Source organism: Ipomoea triloba, chromosome 2 (assembly GCF_003576645.1).
Source record: "Ipomoea triloba cultivar NCNSP0323 chromosome 2, ASM357664v1".
NCBI classification, from domain to species: Eukaryota; Viridiplantae; Streptophyta; class Magnoliopsida; order Solanales; family Convolvulaceae; genus Ipomoea; species Ipomoea triloba.
The window spans coordinates 10,463,448-10,482,822 of NC_044917.1; the positions used below are offsets into that span (position 1 = coordinate 10,463,448).

Here is a 19,375-nt window from a genome sequence, read left to right on the forward strand (position 1 = left end):
ATTTCGATGAGATCAAAATTTCTTTGTAATGGTATTTGGGATGTAACGACGATTAATATTGACATTTATTAGTTTTTATTCTAAACTTTTAATTGCACCATAAATATTTCCTTCACTATTAATCTTTACTAATTTTCATTATCGACTTTAAATTTGACCATAATCCCTTAACTATTGATTTTGTTCTAAATTTGGTCTACCCGTTAAATATTAATTTAGTAAACATTAAATTTAAGGATAATAAGGTAAAAATTGACTTTTTGTTGAGATTGGCAAATTATGTTCATAAACTTAATATATCGGGTTCATCATTAGTTGACTGTGAAGAACCAACATTTTACATTATTACCCTTAAATTTAATATTTAATAAATAATAAGTAGATATTTAATTTGGAGAACCAAATTTGGAATAAAATCAATAGTCAAAGGATTATTTATAGACAAATTGAAAGTCGATGATGAAAATTAGTAAATGTCAATAGTCAAGGAACCATTTATTATGGTCAAATTAAAAGTAGATCATAAAAATTAGTAAATATCAACCGTCAATGGATCATTCAAAGATTTTTTTTAAAAAAATTTTCTCGTCCATCCACTAAAAGATTATTCTAAGCAAGAATTAACCCTCTTTCATCGGGAGATTTTAGATAAATGATGACAAAAACTCATTTAAAATTGTGTCACGGATCCTTATACATGACACGAGTCAAGTTTCAATCACTTTCCAAGTAATCATCAATCAATTTATCCCTAATTAATATTACATATACTTTTCCTTATAAGTATTACATTTTTGCTAATCTTTTAAGACCTAAATATTATATTTTGATATGAAAGTATTACACGTTTTCTCATAAGTATTATACTTTATTTCATAAGTAACGATCAATTTATCCTTTATTATTTCACTTTTCTTCAATAAGTATTACACTTTTTCTCATAAATAAAAATTAATCAATTTATCCTAATTGGTATTACATTCCCTTCATAAGTAACTCTTCAATATATGAATATTACATATTGATTTAAAAATACTACATTTTCTTTTTCAAAAGTGTCATATTTTTCCTCATAAATATTGCACTTTCCAGTATAAAGTAAAAATTAATTTATCTCTAATTAATATTACACATTTCATCTAGACTAAATCCGTCTCACGAATAAGAATCCGTGAGACGATATTATCTCAAATGATAGTTACCCTTTAATTTGTCAAGGTGTTTTAAAATCTTATGTATCAAAATATAATTAATTTAAAATTACTTTTAAAATAATTTTGTCAATCTTTTCATAGGTCCTTTTTAAGTTGTTTATCACATTAACAGTTTGACATTTCATCATTTAACATATGATACACTCATACACCGATCATTTAAGTAACAATTCAAAATTTTATCCATTCAACTATAATATGATTTTTTTTCTAATTCTATAATTTTATTAATATATTGAGAAAAGTTTGGTTCCAATACATTAATTTCAAAATTCACTAACGCATCAGTAAATTTTTTAATATTCAGATGTTTGCATAATTGTGAATTTGTCGGTTTTACGACAAGTTAAAAAATTAATTAAATAGTGCCATGTAAGGAGATAAATATTATAATTAATAGGGACATGATCAAATGAAAAACATTGCTTTCAAACTGTTGTGCACTTATACATTATGAGTTGCATAATCAGTAATTACAAAATGCACAATCAATAAAATTTTAAGTTGGACAATCATACATTACAAGATACACAATCCAAAATACAAAAATAATTATAGAAATGCATATTTCAAAGATACACAATAAGACACTACAAGTTACATAATCAGACATTACAAATTGCCCAAAAAGTAATTCCTAGGTTTAATTTACACGAGAAATGTGGTTCTCATTTCATCATGCCCAATCTTTATTTTGGTTAACGGGGAAGAGTTGACATGCTCATATACAGAAATGATCAAAATTAAGAATTCCAAAAGTGATTAGAGTATGACATTAAAGAAATATGATGAAGCCAAAACAGCTGTGTAGAGAGTTGATTATTGCGATTTTTATAAAATTATATTGCTCCACTATTTGAGATGTTTCCCCTGTTTGACAATTTCATGCAATGCAATGATCATTATATCTTAGTTGTTCCCCAGTTGGCAGTTGACAATTTCATGCAGGCGACTATTTCACACTTCTTGCAGTCTGCTATAAATACCTTTTCCATTCAATCCCCTCTGGTCATCAGCTCACAGCTGAATAACAAAGCTTTAAGATAATTGGTAGAGTTTTTTAGGTAAGACATGAGGAGTCGCGGTGGTGGCCTCACCCGAGGTCGCCGGTTGCCAAACATCTTGGTGGTGTTAGCCTTGTTGGCTATTTCTAATGTAGTTTCTGGAGATATTAGTTATTTGTATTCTTCACCTCCGCCTCCTGTGTATCAATACAAATCTCCTCCGCCACCTTCTCCGTCTCCACCACCTCCCTATGAGTATAAGTCTCCACCACCGCCCGTGCATCCGCCTCCCCCACCATATGCATACAAGTCTCCTCCACCGCCATCACAATCACCTCCACCACCATATGCTTACAAGTCTCCTCCCCCGCCATCACAATCACCTCCACCACCATATGCTTACAAGTCCCCCCCACCACCTTCACCTTCACCTCCACCTCCATACTATTACAAATCTCCACCGCCACCCTCACCCTCCCCTCCTCCACCTTACTACTACAAATCTCCACCGCCACCCTCACCGTCTCCTCCTCCACCTTACTACTACAAATCTCCACCACCACCGTCGCCATCTCCTCCTCCCTCATACTATTACAAATCTCCTCCTCCACCCTCACCTTCACCGCCACCCCCCTACTACTACACCTCTCCACCTCCACCCAAGAAATCACCACCCCCTCCTTATTACTACACCTCTCCCCCACCACCAGTTAAATTACCACCCCCTTCATACCATTACTCATCACCACCCCCACCTGTAAAGTCTCCTCCTCCACCATACTACTACTCTTCTCCACCACCACCAGTTAAATCACCCCCTCCTCTATACTACTACTCTTCTCCGCCACCACCAGTTAAATCACCCCCTCCTCCATACTACTACTCTTCTCCGCCACCACCTAAAAAGTCTCATACTCCATACTATTACACTTCCCCACCACCACCCAAGAAATCCCCTCCATCTCCCTATTATTACACCTCACCACCACCACCAACTCATTATTATCCTCCACATTATGATCAATTAGTGGTTAAAGTTGTTGGAAAAGTGTACTGCTTCAAATGTTACGATTGGGCATATCCTAAGAAATCTCATAACATGAAACATCTCAAAGGTAAGTTTTTCCCTTCAACCATTTTCACAACAATTGTATGGTTGGTGTTTCTAATTGTATTTCCTTTTATGTTTTATTGACAAAGCTCTCTTTTAATTTGCAATGGACTTTTAATAGAAAACAAATATACTAATATTTATTTTCTTTATGATTATCTACTTATTAATTTATCACTCTTAATTGACAATTAATTTCTTAATATAGGTGCAATAGTTGAGGTCACTTGTATGGCCGGTGAAAAGAAAATTGTGGCATATGGAACTACCAAGATCAATGGAAAGTATAGCATTGAAGTTAAAGGGTTTGACTACAACAAATATGGAGGAAAGGCATGCAAGGCTAAACTTCACACACCACCCAAGGGTTCCAAGTGTAACATCTCTACTAACTTTCATATGGGCATTAAGGGTGCTACACTAAGTGTAAAATCAAAGACAGTTTATGAAGTTGTTCTCTATGCAAAACCGTTTGCTTATGCCCCAAAGACTCCTTATGAGAAATGTGAGAAGCCCAAACCTGCCCCTCTTCCATACAATTACAAATCTCCCCCACCACCAACTTACTACTACAAATCACCACCCCCTCCTTCACCATTGCCTACACCAACCTATTCTTATAAGTCACCTCCACCACCATCCACGTATTACTACAAGTCTCCTCCACCCCCATCTCCATCACCACCACCACCATATTATTACAAATCTCCTCCTCCACCATCGCCATCTCCTCCTCCACCTTATTATTATAGATCCCCACCTCCTCCGTCACCGTCTCCTCCGCCACCATACTATTACAAGTCTCCACCTCCTCCATCACCGTCACCCCCGCCACCCTACTATTATAAGTCTCCACCACCACCATCTCCATCACCACCGCCACCTTACCACTACAAATCTCCTCCTCCACCCTCACCATCTCCTCCCCCACCCTACTATTACAAGTCTCCACCTCCTCCATTGCCATCACCACCACCACCATACTATTATAAGTCTCCACCACCCCCATCTCCATCGCCACCACCACCCTACTACTACAAATCTCCTCCTCCACCCTCACCATCTCCTCCCCCACCCTACTATTACAAATCTCCTCCTCCACCCTCACCATCTCCTCCCCCACCCTCACCATCTCCTCCCCCAGCCTACTATTACAAGTCTCCGCCTCCTCCATCACCATCACCCCCACAACCATACTATTATAAATCTCCACCACCACCGTCTCCATCACCACCACCACCCTATTATTACAAATCTCCTCCTCCACCATCATCGTCTCTCCCTCCACCCTATTATTACAAGTCACCACCTCCTCCATCACCATCACCCCCACCACCATACTACTACAAGTCTCCACCACCACCATCGCCATCTCCTCCACCCCCATACTACTATCAATCCCCTCCCCCACCATCTCCTTCTCCCCCTCCACCGTATTACTACCATTCACCTCCCCCACCATCCCCATCTCCCCCACAACGAACATACATTTACTCTTCTCCACCCCCACCAACCAAGTACTAAGCTTTAATTGCTCTTCCACTTTGTGTTGCATATCAGGTAAATGATATTTAATTTTGAATACATTTTTATTAATGTTGTATTATCCACTGGAAGCTCTTATATAAAACATTTTTAATTTTTCAGATCTCCCATCCAATAATTGTGGAATAGATGAAGGCTTCTTGAAAGGAAGATTCGGACATCATTTAACATAATTTATTTGTGAAATAAAGGCTCCGTCCTCATTGCATTTAACAGCTTTGTTTCTTACAATGTAGATCAACTTATGTCTAATTTTTTATTAATATCTTTCCCATATATCTTATTGTATCATTTTATATGAAAGAGTTATTCATTTCCATGAGATGAAAATTTGTTTGATGTAACCACTGTTAATAAATTAAATTCATAATTTTTATATGAGTTAATTCCATCCCAGAAATGGTCCCTTGATTATTGACACTTATCAATTTTTATTATTCTTAACTTTCAATTAAATTATAAATGGTCCATTAATTATTGACGTTTATCAATATTCATTATCGCCTTTCAATTTGACCATAAATGGTCCCCTTAACTATTGATTTTGTTCAAAATTTTGATCATCATATCATGTTAAATATCAATTTAGTAAACATTAAATTTAAAGATAATAATGTAAAAATTCGGTTCATAAACTTAATACATTGGATTCATCATTAGTGGGAATGTGAATAACCAAAATTTTACATTATTAATACCCTTAAATTTAATGTTTAATAAATAGAGATATTTAACTAGAGGACCAAATTTGGAACAAAATCAATAGTCAAGGGATCATTCATGGTCAAATTGAAAGTGATTGATGAAAATTGGTAAAGGTTAATAATCAATAGACCATTTATAGTCAATTAAATATTGACGATAAAAATTGATAAATATTAATAATCAATGGGTCATTCCAAGATTTAACTCTTTTTAGATTTTCTCATCCATCCACTAAAAGATTATTCTCAGCAAAAATTGTCGTTCTTTCATATGGAAATTCTGGATAAGTGATGATAAAAACTCCTTTGAGACTGTGTCACGGATCCTTATACATGACACGAGTCAAGTTTCAATCACTTTCCAAGTAACCATCAATCAATTTATCGTTAACACACATTTTTCCTAATTAGTATTACATTTCCGCTCATAAGTAACAATAAATCAATTTATCCATGATAAATATCACACTTCCCCATCATAAGTAACCCTTCAATTCAAGCTCTAAATATTATATTTTGATATGAAAGTATTACATTTTTTCTCAAAAAGTATCACTTTTTTCCTCATAAGTATTATATATACTTTATTTCAATAAAGTAACAAATTTCATTTAATTTGATATAAAAGTATATCATTTTTTTTCTCAAAAGTACTGGGGTTTGAACTCATGACCTCCTATATGGGAAAGTCACTTCGTGTTACTAGACTACAAGATCATTAGCTAATCAAAAGGTTAATTTCTCAAGGTATTTTAAAATCATATCTATTTTCCTTAAAAATCATATTTATCAAAATATAATAAATTTTCAATTTATTTTTAAACTATTTTTGTCAATCTTTTCACATGTCCTTTTTAAGTTGTTTATCACATTGTCATATCATCATTAACATATGATACACCGATCATCATTTAAGTAACAATTCAAAATTTTATCCATTCTATCTATTACAATATGATTTTTTTTTTATTTCTACAATTTTATAAATATATTGAGAAAAGTTTGGTTACAATACACTAATTTAAATTCACTAATAACATAAAATTTTTAATATTAAGGTGTTTGTGAATTTGTCCATTTTATGGCAAGTTAAAAAACAAATAGTTAAATAATGCCATATAAAGATATAAATACTATATTTGATAGCGGCATGATCAAATGAGAATCACTGCTCTCGTACAAACTGCCCAATCATACATTACGATTTGCACAATCAGACATTATTACAAGATACATAATTATAAAAATACAAATTGTACAATTAAGCATTACAAGATACACAATCAGAAATACAAAAGTAATTATAGAAATGCATACTTCCTAGATGTCAAATCAGGCATTACATGTTGCACAAAAGGTAATTCACAGTTACAGGAAATGTGGTTCTCATTTCATATGGTACCATTTTTGTTTTGGTTAACGGGGGAGATCCGACAGGTTCATATACAGAAATGATCATAATTAAGAATTGCAAAAGTGATTAATTAGAGTTTGACATTAAAGAAGTACGATCAAACCAATACAGCCATATATGTAGAGAGTTTATGATTGGGGTTTTTGTAAAATTATATTGTTCCACTATTTGAGGTGTTTCCCCTATTTGACAATTTCACGCAATATAATTATCATTATATCTTATTAGTTGTTCCCACGTTGGCAGTTGACAATGTCATGCAGCGACTATTTCACACTTCTTGCAGTATCATATAAATATCTTTGCCATTCGATCCCCTCTGGTCATCAGCTCACAGCTGAATAACAAAGATTTAAGTTGGTAGGGTTTTTTAGGTAAGAAATGAGGAGTCGCGGTGGTGGCCTCACCGGAGGTCGCCCGTTGCAACACATCTTGGTGGTGTTAGCCTTGTTGGCTATCTCTAATGTAGTTTCTGGAGATACTAGTTACTTGTATTCTTTACACCAGCCTCCAGTGTATCAACACAAATCTACTCCGCCACCATCTCAGTCCCCACTACCTCCCAATGAGTACAAGTCGCTTTCGCCGCCATCACCATCGCCTCCACCACCATATGCTTACAAGTGTGCCCCACCACCTTCACCTTCACCTCCACCTCCATACTATAACGTATCTCCACCGCCACCCTCACCTTCCCTTCCTCCACCTTACTATTACAAATCTCCTCCACCACCTTTACTATCTCCTCCACCACCACCACCTTATTACTATAAATCTCCACCACCACCTTCACCATCTCCTCCACCACCTTCACCATCCCCTCCACCTTATTACTACAAATCTCCCCCTCCGCCTTCACCATCTCCTCATCCACCTTACGACTATATATCTCCTCCACCACCTTCACCATCTCCTCCTCCACCTTATTACTACAAATCTCATCCCCCGCCTTCACCATCTCCTCCTCAACCTTATGAATATACATCTCCTCCTCCACCTTATTACTATAAATCTCCTCCCCCGCCTTCACCATCTACTCCACCTTATGAATATACATCTCCTCCTCCACCTTATTACTACAAATCTCCCCCTCCGCCTTCACCATCTCCTCCTCCACCTTACGACTATATATCTCCTCCACCACCTTCACCATCTCCTCCTCCACCTTATTACTACAAATCTCCTCCCCCGCCTTCACCATCTCCTCCTCAACCTTATGAATATACATCTCCTCCTCCACCTTATTACTATAAATCTCCTCCCCCGCCTTCACCATCTACTCCTTATTACTATAAATCTCCTCCCCCGCCTTCACCATCTACTCCACCTTATGAATATACATCTCCTCCGCCTTCACCATCTACTCCACCTTATGAATATACATCTCCTCCTCCACCTTATTACTACAAATCTCCCCCTCCGCCTTCACCATCTCCTCCTCCACCTTACGACTATATATCTCCTCCACCACCTTCACCATCTCCTCCTCCACCTTATTACTACAAATCTCCTCCCCCGCCTTCACCATCTCCTCCTCAACCTTATGAATATACATCTCCTCCTCCACCTTATTACTATAAATCTCCTCCCCCGCCTTCACCATCTACTCCTTATTACTATAAATCTCCTCCCCCGCCTTCACCATCTACTCCACCTTATGAATATACATCTCCTCCGCCTTCACCATCTACTCCACCTTATGAATATACATCTCCTCCACCTTCATCATCTCTTCATCCACCTTATTACTACAAATCTCCCCCTCCGCCTTCACCATCTCCTCCACCACCTTCACCATCTCCTCCTCCACCTTATTACTACAAATCTCCTCTGCCTTCACCATTTCCTCCTCCACCTTACGACTATATACCTGCTCCACCACCTTCATCATCTCCTCCTCCGCCTTCACCATCTCCTCCTCCACCTTATGACTATATATCTCCTCCACCACCTTCACCATCTCCTCCTCCACCTTATCATTACAAATCTCCTCCTCCACCCTACTATTACGAGTCACCACCTCCTCCATCACCATCACCCCCACCACCATACTATTATAAATCCCTACCACCCTCATCTCCATCACAACCACCACCCTATTATTACAGATCTCCTCTTCCACCATCACCGTCGCCCCTTGCACCCTATTATTAGTAGTAATCACCTCCTCCATCACCATCACCTCCACCACCATACTACTACAAGTCTCCACCACTACCATCACCATCTCCTCCACCTCAATACTACTATCAATCCCCTCTAGCCTCCACTATCTCCTTCTCATTTTCCCCCTCCACCATATTAATACCATTCACCTCCCCCACCATCCCCCTCTCCCTTGCAACCAACATACATTTATGCTTCTCCACCTCCACCAACCATGTACTAAGATTTAATTGCCCTTTCACTTTGTGTTGTTTTTTGAAATACATTGTTGTAAATGCATTCACTTGACAATATACATATATGTATGAACTCTGCTATTCAATTTCAATTTATACATAGAATATGTTTATTATAAAAACATTAAAGTATCATTTTAATTCTACTATAAATTCATTTGACAATATACATATCTGTATGAGCTCTGCTATTTAGTTTCATTTTATACACACAATAGGTTGATTATAGCAAAACTAAAGCATCATTTTGATTCTACTACAGATTTATTTTACAATATACATATTTGTGGTGTATCACCATAGTCCACACAACTGTGTGAACCATGATCCACCGTATGACGATTGCCACGCCAAAAGTTCATAAACTCCATTGCCAATAACAGAATCAACTATATTTCATGTTTTGCTGCAAGGAGAACTGTGGCTAGAGAAGCATATGAAACATCATGACCAGATACCACTAGCATTCAACTTCTTGTTAAGATGAATGCTAAAGCTATAGATCATGACTATGCATATAGAGACTGTCAATGCAATCAATCTTAGACTCTGCAATCATAAAATACAACTGCTGATATATATATATGCTGACTGAGATTACCGCTATTGGATGTATGATTGGAAATATAGCACTCATAGGCTACTATGGATTTCGACGAATTTAGCAGCAGCAGCCATCCCGCTGACAATGGCACCTTCAACATTTGGACTTACACAAAAATCCCCACAGATTGCCAATCTTTTTCCCGCATCCCAAAGGCATTTACTCTCTTCTGCAATGCTAGTTGCTGGAAAGGCGCTTCCCCTGAGGGACAAACATGCATTACCGAGTAACAGTCAACATAAGAGACAGCAGAATCTCGCAGAGAAAGGATCACTTGCTACTAGTAAAAGGTTATGCCAAAGCTACTTAAGTATTTGGTTGAAGAATGATAACTTATGGGAAACTTGAGGGGGATTTTAGCCACTAGTTGTTGAGCATATAATATAATATATAAACATAAACGTGCAGTCCAACTATCAGCTTAAGCTTTTAGTCGAGTCGAAACGCATCCTTCAATTCTAGTTTCAAGTGCTTAAGGCCGTGCATATTCTAAGCAACCACTAGAAGAGTATATGCTTAGCTTTTAGTCTAAGAAACCAACCATCTATGAGCTTTCTGAAAGAGCGGTTGAGGCATAATCTGGTTGATGCTTTCGAATTCTCTAAGTAGTTCTTCTGCCACTTTGCTCAATGTTGCATTGGAGGGTTTCTGAAGTCCAGTTTGAGCAATAACTCCCTCTGCATACTCAGCAGTAGAATGCAACACCCAGCATTCACTAACTCAGAAAAACGAGCAAACAGCACGTGGCATTATCAATTATACATTTTAAATTTCAGAATGCTGAAGTTCCCTCACTGTAATTTCTGTTCAAAATGTGAGAGCATATACCTATTGGTGGAACGGCCTGGCTTGCTGCTGTCACAATATGCCCAATTGAGAACTTTAGAATTCTTGATTGAGAAGCCTTTAACTGGCATCTGAGATATGAGAGAACTCAATTAGGTAATTTCTAGGACAATGTTCTAAAGGAAAATTGCATTTTTGGTCCTTCAGTACCGTGGTATAGGTTTAGTCCTGAGTTATATGCGTGACCATATTTAACCCCTAAGTTATGCGCGAAGTTGCAATTTCAGTCCCCTTCGGAGACTATTTCTGCCACCAGTATGTTATTTAATAAAGTGGCAGATTTGGTCCTTCAAGGACTAAACATGCCACTTTGCGCATAACTTAGGGGTTAAAAATGGTCATACATATAATTCAATGACTAAATCTGTACCACAATATAAGACCAAAAATGCAATTTTCCCATGTTCTAATATCACATTTAAAACATTTTGATTAGATTTTTCTATCACTAAACTTGGAAGTAATGATAAGACAAGTATTCTCTAATTTGGGAACATCCTGAAATATACACACACACGCATCAAAGAATACACTTGACTTGCAAACACACAGATGTGTGCGTGTGATCTGTCCTCTCTTAAATCTTCCAAAAAAGGTGTATTTGCATGTCTTACCCCTGGCAAATGATCTTCAAAAGCTAGCATGAGAGCAAAGCATGGACTGACAGGAATTTCTTTAATCTTCAAGGCCAAATCTGGAACCATTGTCAAATCTACATTGAAGGAGTACAAGTATAAATGGTTAACTCAACTTACCAAAGCTATTTATATAATTGAGTCAAGAATGTAGTAGCACTAAGGTGCAAAAATGATATTGGCTTTAATGTTAAAAAAATAATGAAACAAACATATATTTCTAAGTGTGCAAGTAATCTTAATCCACTTGATTCTTTCAGTTCCTCACAAGGGAATGAATGATGTGAATACCATCTTATTATAAGACCAAAGATGTAAGGAATGGATATTATGAAAACACAAGTTCAAAATTCTCTCCGAGTTTCAAAACTCATTTTTAGTCACAATTGCTTTTATTGTTTTAAATGATTCTAAAATATTTTTAACTTCAATCCTTAAAGCTCCATACTTTCAGTATAAATAGGAGTCCCCCTAGCACAAAGCTAACACATAATGGCCTAAACTACATACAAAATTCAACCCCCTTCCCCACAAAAAATAAAATAAAATAAAATTATAATAATAATAATAATATTCCCCTCCCCATATGCGGCATCTTTGAGAAGCAATAAATGATTGAGCTGAATAGGCCATAGAGAGGAATTTCTGTGTTTAATAAATAGTAGCCTCCCACAATTATGACTCTCCAATTGGACAATATTTAAAGATGAATAAATGAATATTTGACAAAAGGGGAAATAAGCTTCATAAGTTCATATGCAGCTGCCGGAGCAAAAGTCAACAAAATAAACTATGCTCAAATCAACACAATTGAAAAGTTAACCCACAAAAGCCACATAGAGCAAAATCATACCAAGAGGTGGGGGTTGTCCCGTTACGCTTGTAAATCTGGGAGAACATGTATTCTTGTCCGATGCCACAACTCCTTTAAAGTAGCCGAGTTTTTTACCATCCAAACCAGTCAACGACCACAAACCTTCGCGATCTAACCACTCCATCCTCCCAACACCTGTCCCAAACACACTTTCCACACCTGATAGAGATGGTAAATTCCAGATATGGAAATCTGCTATCTAACAGTTCTTTCTTTTGTGGATAGTTAACTAAAAAGATGAGAACCCAGTAGTTTCAGTTAATTACCAGGCTCCTTACATAACGCTTTGCAAATGGAATTCATTCCTGGAACACCCATGTATTTCAGGCTTAAGCTTTCCTGAATTACAATGATATTCAGGGAACAATTGACTGCAGTACTACTTTAACACACCCAACATAATAAAACACAAAGAATGTCAATGTTACGAGTTGCAGTTTTAACTTTACAGGTAAAGTTGCCATCATAATATTACTCAGAAAGAAAGATATTTCTCTTTGATATGCACAAATGAGCTGTTGAATTGGTAATCATCATAGACTTTCATCAAAGTACTGAAATTGTGATAAGTTTTTGTGGCTAGCTAGTCAAACAACAATTATGCAATATAGTTAATAATTTCAAGAAAAAAAATCCTTGTATGGGGAATCATTAAGCATCACTGTCAAAATAGAAAATAATTTTCAACCAGGAGATTCAAATGTTCCAAAGGTCAAAATTTATCACTGGTAATCTGTTGCATCACAAAAGTCAGATACTCACTGTTCACTTTTTTTTTTTCTTTTTCAGTAAGGGCCCTCAAAGGGTTGGGGAATATAATATTTGCAACAAGCCTTATTTCCAAATAGGAAACAAGTATAGTTGTACCTCTCACTTTTTTTTTTGATACATTAGGTTTCCCAGCTTACACCAAACTAATCCTAAGCCCCAGAACTTCTGCTCAAGAACCGCTAGAGAAGGTAAACCGTGAGTCCTCCGTCAGTTCTCAGGTCTCCACTCTACCACTAGAGCAAAACTTTAAAGTGATCGGTCAAACCAACTGAGCTAGCTTTGCCGGGATTGTACCTCTCACTTTGAAAAATAGGAAGAGAGATGAGGATTTTTTTTATTATTATTGAATAAGGCAGGGTTCAACTTATCACCATAGAAAATCCTACCATGTGTAGGATTATTGACTAAATCAATTCCAATTAGGGTGTGCAAGGAAATTATATTGGATGCAAAGCCAAACTATCTCAAACCAAGGCACGAAAACCAGTATAAAATAATATGAACACAGCTTACCAAAGCAATATAAAAAGGAGAAGGAAGACCAAGGAACACGTGCAATTTAGACCAAATTAGCCTAATACAGCCATAGTACCATGTATTAGAGATATGTTAAACAATTGAGAGTTGATACCTCTTCAAAGTTGATGTACTTCTTGGAAATGCAATCAAAAGACCCAAACTTCTCCTTCCACTCAGAAACAAGTCCTCTTGATTCCCAATCATGAACAAGGCTAAGTACATCAGGATTAGTAGCAGAGAAGTAAGGAGCACCATGATCAAAAAACAACTCCCTCCCATCTTCGGTAGTCTCTCTAACAAAAATTCAAAGATTAGGAAATTCCCATTTTTAATTTTTAAAAAAAGAAATAACAGAAATTAAGAATCATTTACAGTATATGTGAAAATTACCTCCTTTGAGACATCCGACCACCTGGGCCTCTAGCTGACTCGAAAAGGGTAACAGATATTCCATTCTTGGCTAATGTAGATGCACAAACTGACCCGGAAACTGAAGCACCAAAAAAAAAAGGAGACAAGAGAAAAGACTTTTCATTTCTTCATCATTAACATAATCCCAAAATTTCCTCGATTTTGTCAAAATTTGAACATCGTTTTTACATGTTTTTAACTACTACTCCTAAAAGAGAAGACATATTTTCCATCCTTACTTCCAGCTCCGATTACAGCGACCTTGGCAGCAATGGTAGACATGGCTTCGGGAGTGTCCGAACTCCGATTTGTGCTTCAATCAATGGAATACTCCTCAGAGCAAAGTGGGGTGTTCGATTAGCTGAGAAAAGGATTTTTTTTTAAATAAATTTAAAAAAAAAAGTATTTAGAATATTTTCCTCGCTATTGCAACGAGAAGATTAAAGGAAAAAAAATTGCAATTATATATATGTTTTCTTAAACTCTTCTTCTTCTTTTTTTTTTCAAAAAAGAAACTTTCTTAAATTCTTCTGATTGACCATTTAGTAATAGATGTGTCATCACACTAGAAGAAAATTGTGAAATAAAATAAGATTCAAAATTTATTATTTAATTAGTGAAAATAATTTGTTTTATAAATTTTGTTTGATTTATAGGCGGATTGAAAGAAAATAATTAATATAACGATTGTTTAATAATAATAAGTAAAACTCATTTTTTTTTTGAAAATAAACTCAGAGATTCTTATTAAATCAAATGCGAAATACAGAAAGGAGCAGAAGACATCCAAATAGCAGGACCAGGTTGAGAATGAGCAGCCCTAGCCACAGCGTGGGCAAGCTTATTCACTGATCTAGGAATAAAACCAATAGACACTACTTCAAAGTGCCGTTGTAAAACCTTACAATCACCAACAACGCATCCAGTATACGATAAATCCTCAGTAGACCTCTTAAACAGTTGACAAACCATTTGACAATCTGAGAAAACCTTAACCCTCAGCCAACTTCTATCCTTCACCCATGACAAAGCCTCCTTTATTGCCATAGCTTCAGCCAAGTGAACATCCTTATGACAACGAAGAGAGCCATTCTTGGCAGCAACAAACTCACCACAACCATCTGTAACAACTATCCCATAATAAGCATGGTTAGAATTAGGAAATACAGCTGCATCAACAAAAACTTTTAAAATTCCCTCACCCACCGTGACAGTTTCACCATGGGGCATGGATTTTTGCAGCCTCACTCATCACTTGTTGCCAACTTATAAGAAGCTGATTGATCTCAGTTTGAATACGTGAGACCTGCCAAGGTTTACTGTTCCATATCTGGTCGTTTCGTCCCCTCCAAATACCCCAACAGTGGTCGTTAAGTAAAACTCATTTAATAATAATGATAATAATAAATAAATAAATAAATAATAATAATAGAGCTTGAGACTAAGCTCCTTGCTTCATTCGTATCTTCTCCAACTTCTCAGATTTCGTGGCTGATTCGAGATGCTATCGCTCACATAAAGGATTATCTTGCTTCCAACGCTTCTACGACTACTCATGTCTACCGTGAATCCAATTTTGCTACTGATGGACTCGCTTGAATCGCTTCTGTGGCATTTCTTGCACCGAGCCTATTGTGAATCTTTCTTTTGATTTGGTGTTGGATACCCTACGGTCCGTTTCAACTCTTTTGTATGATCTTTGAAAATTTTCTACCCCTAGATGTTTCTCAATAAAATTTTTGTTTAAAAAAATAATATTTACTAGATTATAGTAAAAGAATTATATTTCTAGGAGCATCGGATGAGAGAATTTAATTTTTAGTGTCTCCTCTAATATTTCTTTAAAAATATATAATAAATTATAATTATAATATAATAAATCATGATCTAAAACAATAAATTATTTTTTTTTATTATAGAAATTTCTAATTGGGAGAGTTATTTTTGTCCAAGAATTTTATTTTATTTTTTTTTTTCAAATGTCATGGAATTCAAATTTTCAATATGAGGGATTGAAATTTCAATTCCACAAAATAAAATAATTTAATTTTTGCTAAATTTCAAATCCAACCAAATGTAAGAAATTTTCATATTTAAAAATCATGTGGGAAGGGAATTCCAAATTCCTCCAATCAAATGGGTAGTTACTGAGAAAATGGCACATTTATTTAATTGTAACCATAGTCTAGATTTAATCTTTTAGTTATTCAAGATCTTAATGGATTCACACGGATAGTTCAATTAGTTTTGGGTAATAGATTGTTGGCAATAATGCAATATCGAACTCTGACAATTACAGTGTGAAAGTTGTTACACTCAATATAGGTAATAGCGACGAACTAAATTTATCTTGTGAATAATTCCTCAATTGTCAAATTCCTCACTTTAATACTATTTGAGGAACTAAATTTATATTGTGAATAACTCGTAGAATAAATTATACTATGATCATAACTTAAAAATTAAAAATGTTATTTTCTCAAAAATAATATAAGGTACTCCGCAGAGTAGTAGGGTTTACTTCAATTTTTTTTATTTTCCTTTCTCTAATTTCACATTTCACCATTTTCTATTTGGTATTCTTTATTTTATAATTTTTAATTTAAAAAATATGTCTACCAACAACCATTTTCTCTCATTTTTCATTAAAAATGAAAAAAAAATCCTATAACACACCCAATTTTAAGTGCCATTTATTGGTTCTTTTTTACTCTATTATCAAATTTGGTTCTTATTATTTTGTTTGTCTAACACTTTACTATCATATTCAAATCTTTTTAGTACTAATAAAAGTTATCATCTTCTTTTTCCCTATTTTGGACATTGAATATGTTTGTGTGTTGTGTGATTTAGAAATGGTAATTTATTATTTTTCACCAAGTAAAAGCTTCGTAAAATATTTATTGTATAATTTCTTTCATAAAATATTACAATTTCTTTCATAAGTAGCATTTCACATATAAGTATTAGAATATTTACATTAGAATCACGTACACTTTGTAACTATCACAATTTCAATTATAAATATTGTAATATTTATCATTAATAACAATCATTTTACTCTTAATAGTATCACAATTTCATATATAAATATTACAATATCTATTATAAATAACAATTTATATTTCAAACTCTTAAATTTTCTGTAATAAGTATTATATTTTTTATTATAAGTAGCAAACAACTATCCAATATTTGATCCGATTTGTCCCAGAGATTAAGATCTGTGAGAGGTCTAATATAAATGTGACTCTTAAAGCTTTGTGCATTGTTATGTGTGATATGGTTTAAGCAACACTGTGAATGAAGATTAGGAATATATACAAACAACAATAGTTATAATATGGACTCGGATTCACTTTGCAAGGTGGACTCGTGTCTATTTACCTACTGAATGTTCACAATTTGAATTGTGAATATTTAGTATGTAAATTGTGTCTTTTGAACCCGGTCCACAAAATAATTTGCCATACCAACATTGAAGGTGAAAAGTATAAAGAAAAGAAAAATCACCTCTTTTGCTGCAGAACAGTAGCCTTAATCTACATGCAAATACCCTACTTCTCGTTAACAACTAATTTTTTTTAGTACTATTGATTGTATTACATTATAATATATGTTCATGTATACTAATTTAAACTCTAAAAAGGCAGATAAAAACTGGAAAATTAACCCCCCTTCGAAGTTCGAATACATAAAGCTAAACGATCCAATATTTACCAAAGAAGAAATGCCCTGTGGAAGCCATTTTGCGAGCTATATAATTGTAGAGTGCTAACCTAATTATAAATTTTAATATTTTAAAGTGTAAAATTTAATATTAAAAAATGCACAAGGAAAACTCTAAAAATGTACAATTGGAATAATGCTGCTAAAAATGCGTAATTCAACGTTGGTATAGCATCACTTTCACACAGGTAAGCAATAAGCTCTATATGTTTCGTTAGTGGTGACAATATTCATTATTGTACGAATGTTTTCACGATTGACATTTAGGGCCACATCGGCTTAACTTTTAAAAGACAAGGAAATTCGAAAATTTCTAAACTTTCCTTAAAAATCATGAAAAGATATAGGTCCGATTTGGTAATATAGTTAGCTTATTAGTAAATTTTGATTTATTTGGGCACTATTAGCTATTTGACTTGGTTAAACGGTTAATATAAGCGTTTGATTAATTAACTTTTTGTAACAACTTATTGCTCTAAAACACTAAAAATTCAAAAAGTTGCTCAAATCATCTTTTACGATCAGCTTTTTTAAGAAAGTCATTTTGCATATAATCATTTAACATCTTATTTACCAAAAATCTTTATATAAGCAGTTAATGCTATCAACTAGTCAAACTCACTAACACAATCAGCAAACAACTATCGGCTAGCATATATTTACAAACACCCCCATAATAGAAAGGAAAAAGGCTAAATATGAGACAATTAGAGAAAATTTTAGGGTGTGTTTGGTTGACAGGTTTTGGTATAATGTATGGGTATCAAAGTGATTGTTATTGCTTGGTGGACAGGTTTTTAGAATACTACTATTGGTTAGGAATACCCCATTAATTGAAAAACTCATACCCTTATTTTGTTTCATTTCTCTTCCTCCTTTCTTCTCCAACTATTAATAATCATTTTCATTCCACCCGATGACTACCAAAAATGTAAAATACTTTCACCAAAATCCATTACCATTAGTCCCTTACCAAGTATTTGATACCGATACCAATACCGATTTCGATTCTTATGTGCGAACCAAACACACCCTTAAAGATAGTAATACTTTAGAGATAAATGAAAATAAAAATGACGTCTCTTCACATATGAGAAATATTAATATAGAAATTTTGAATTTTGAACTAGTATCACTTTAGTGATGAGAAAGTTAAAGGCCCTGTTTGGTAAATAACTAGCCTATCAGCCAATTTTGGCTTATTTGATCACTATTAGTTGTTTAGTTAATAAGCTTTTTGTAACTTTATAATACTAAAATTCAAAAGGCTACTCAAAGCAGCCTTTTCAATTAGCTTTTTGTGAAAAAAAAATTATACCAAATAACTATCAGCTAACAGCCAATTTATCAAACAACTTTTTACAATCAGCTAATGTTATTAACAAATCATACCTTTTAACTCAAACAGCCAACCCAATCAGCCAATAGCCATTTACCAAACAGGCCAAAGTATTACGCAAGAAGTTTAGTTTCAATGTCAATAGTCTTACTTGAAGCTTGTAGTGTGGTGGTCCAAAATGTTAGAGCACAAGGCCGGGATGACCCTGTTAGTTAAATGATAGCAGTTATTGCCAAGTAGTTAGGTTGCTTCT

The 19,375-nt window shown here is 34.9% G+C and overlaps 2 protein-coding genes across 3 annotated transcripts; one reads left to right on the top strand and one right to left on the bottom strand.

The window, feature by feature from the left end:
• Nucleotides 1–2,285: 2,285 nt before the first annotated feature.
• On the top strand, nt 2,286–9,146 carry LOC116010735 (extensin-2-like). The gene is made up of 3 exons (XM_031250249.1): nt 2,286–3,129; nt 3,850–4,846; nt 7,478–9,146. The coding sequence occupies exons 1-3, from the start codon at nt 2,286–2,288 to the stop codon at nt 9,144–9,146; spliced, it is 3,510 nt and encodes a 1,169-aa protein (XP_031106109.1).
• A 419-nt stretch (nt 9,147–9,565) lies between these two features.
• On the bottom strand, nt 9,566–14,445 carry LOC116008835 (renalase). Of its 2 annotated transcripts, none has more exons than XM_031248714.1 (9): nt 14,294–14,445; nt 14,034–14,133; nt 13,756–13,936; nt 12,620–12,692; nt 12,333–12,488; nt 11,459–11,556; nt 10,827–10,915; nt 10,540–10,713; nt 9,566–10,199 (listed from the first exon to the last, which is right to left on the bottom strand). In XM_031248714.1, the coding sequence occupies exons 1-9, from the start codon at nt 14,334–14,336 to the stop codon at nt 10,028–10,030; spliced, it is 1,086 nt and encodes a 361-aa protein (XP_031104574.1). In that variant the 5' UTR covers nt 14,337–14,445; the 3' UTR covers nt 9,566–10,027. The 2 variants fall into 2 exon arrangements, with proteins under 2 accessions (XP_031104574.1, XP_031104572.1); XM_031248712.1 differs by having other exon boundaries at nt 12,333–12,512.
• Between the last annotated feature and the right edge of the window lie 4,930 nt (nt 14,446–19,375).

What these genes read in the sequence shown, in the direction of transcription:
- LOC116010735 (XM_031250249.1), top strand. Translation starts at nt 2,286, where the DNA reads ATGAGGAGTCGCGGTGGTGGCCTCACCCGAGGTCGCCGGTTGCCAAAC. An exon ending in GCCACCACCTAAAAAGTCTC is followed by an intron (nt 3,130 to 3,849) that starts ATACTCCATACT and finishes AGAAGCCCAAAC; the next exon opens with CTGCCCCTCTTCCATACAAT. An exon ending in TCTCCACCCCCACCAACCAA is followed by an intron (nt 4,847 to 7,477) that starts GTACTAAGCTTT and finishes TGGAGATACTAG; the next exon opens with TTACTTGTATTCTTTACACC.
- LOC116008835 (XM_031248712.1), bottom strand. Translation starts at nt 14,336, where the DNA reads ATGTCTACCATTGCTGCCAAGGTCGCTGTAATCGGAGCTGGAA. An exon ending in GGTCGGATGTCTCAAAGGAG is followed by an intron (nt 13,937 to 14,033) that starts GTAATTTTCACA and finishes AATTTTTGTTAG; the next exon opens with AGAGACTACCGAAGATGGGA. An exon ending in AGTACATCAACTTTGAAGAG is followed by an intron (nt 12,693 to 13,755) that starts GTATCAACTCTC and finishes ATTGTAATTCAG; the next exon opens with GAAAGCTTAAGCCTGAAATA.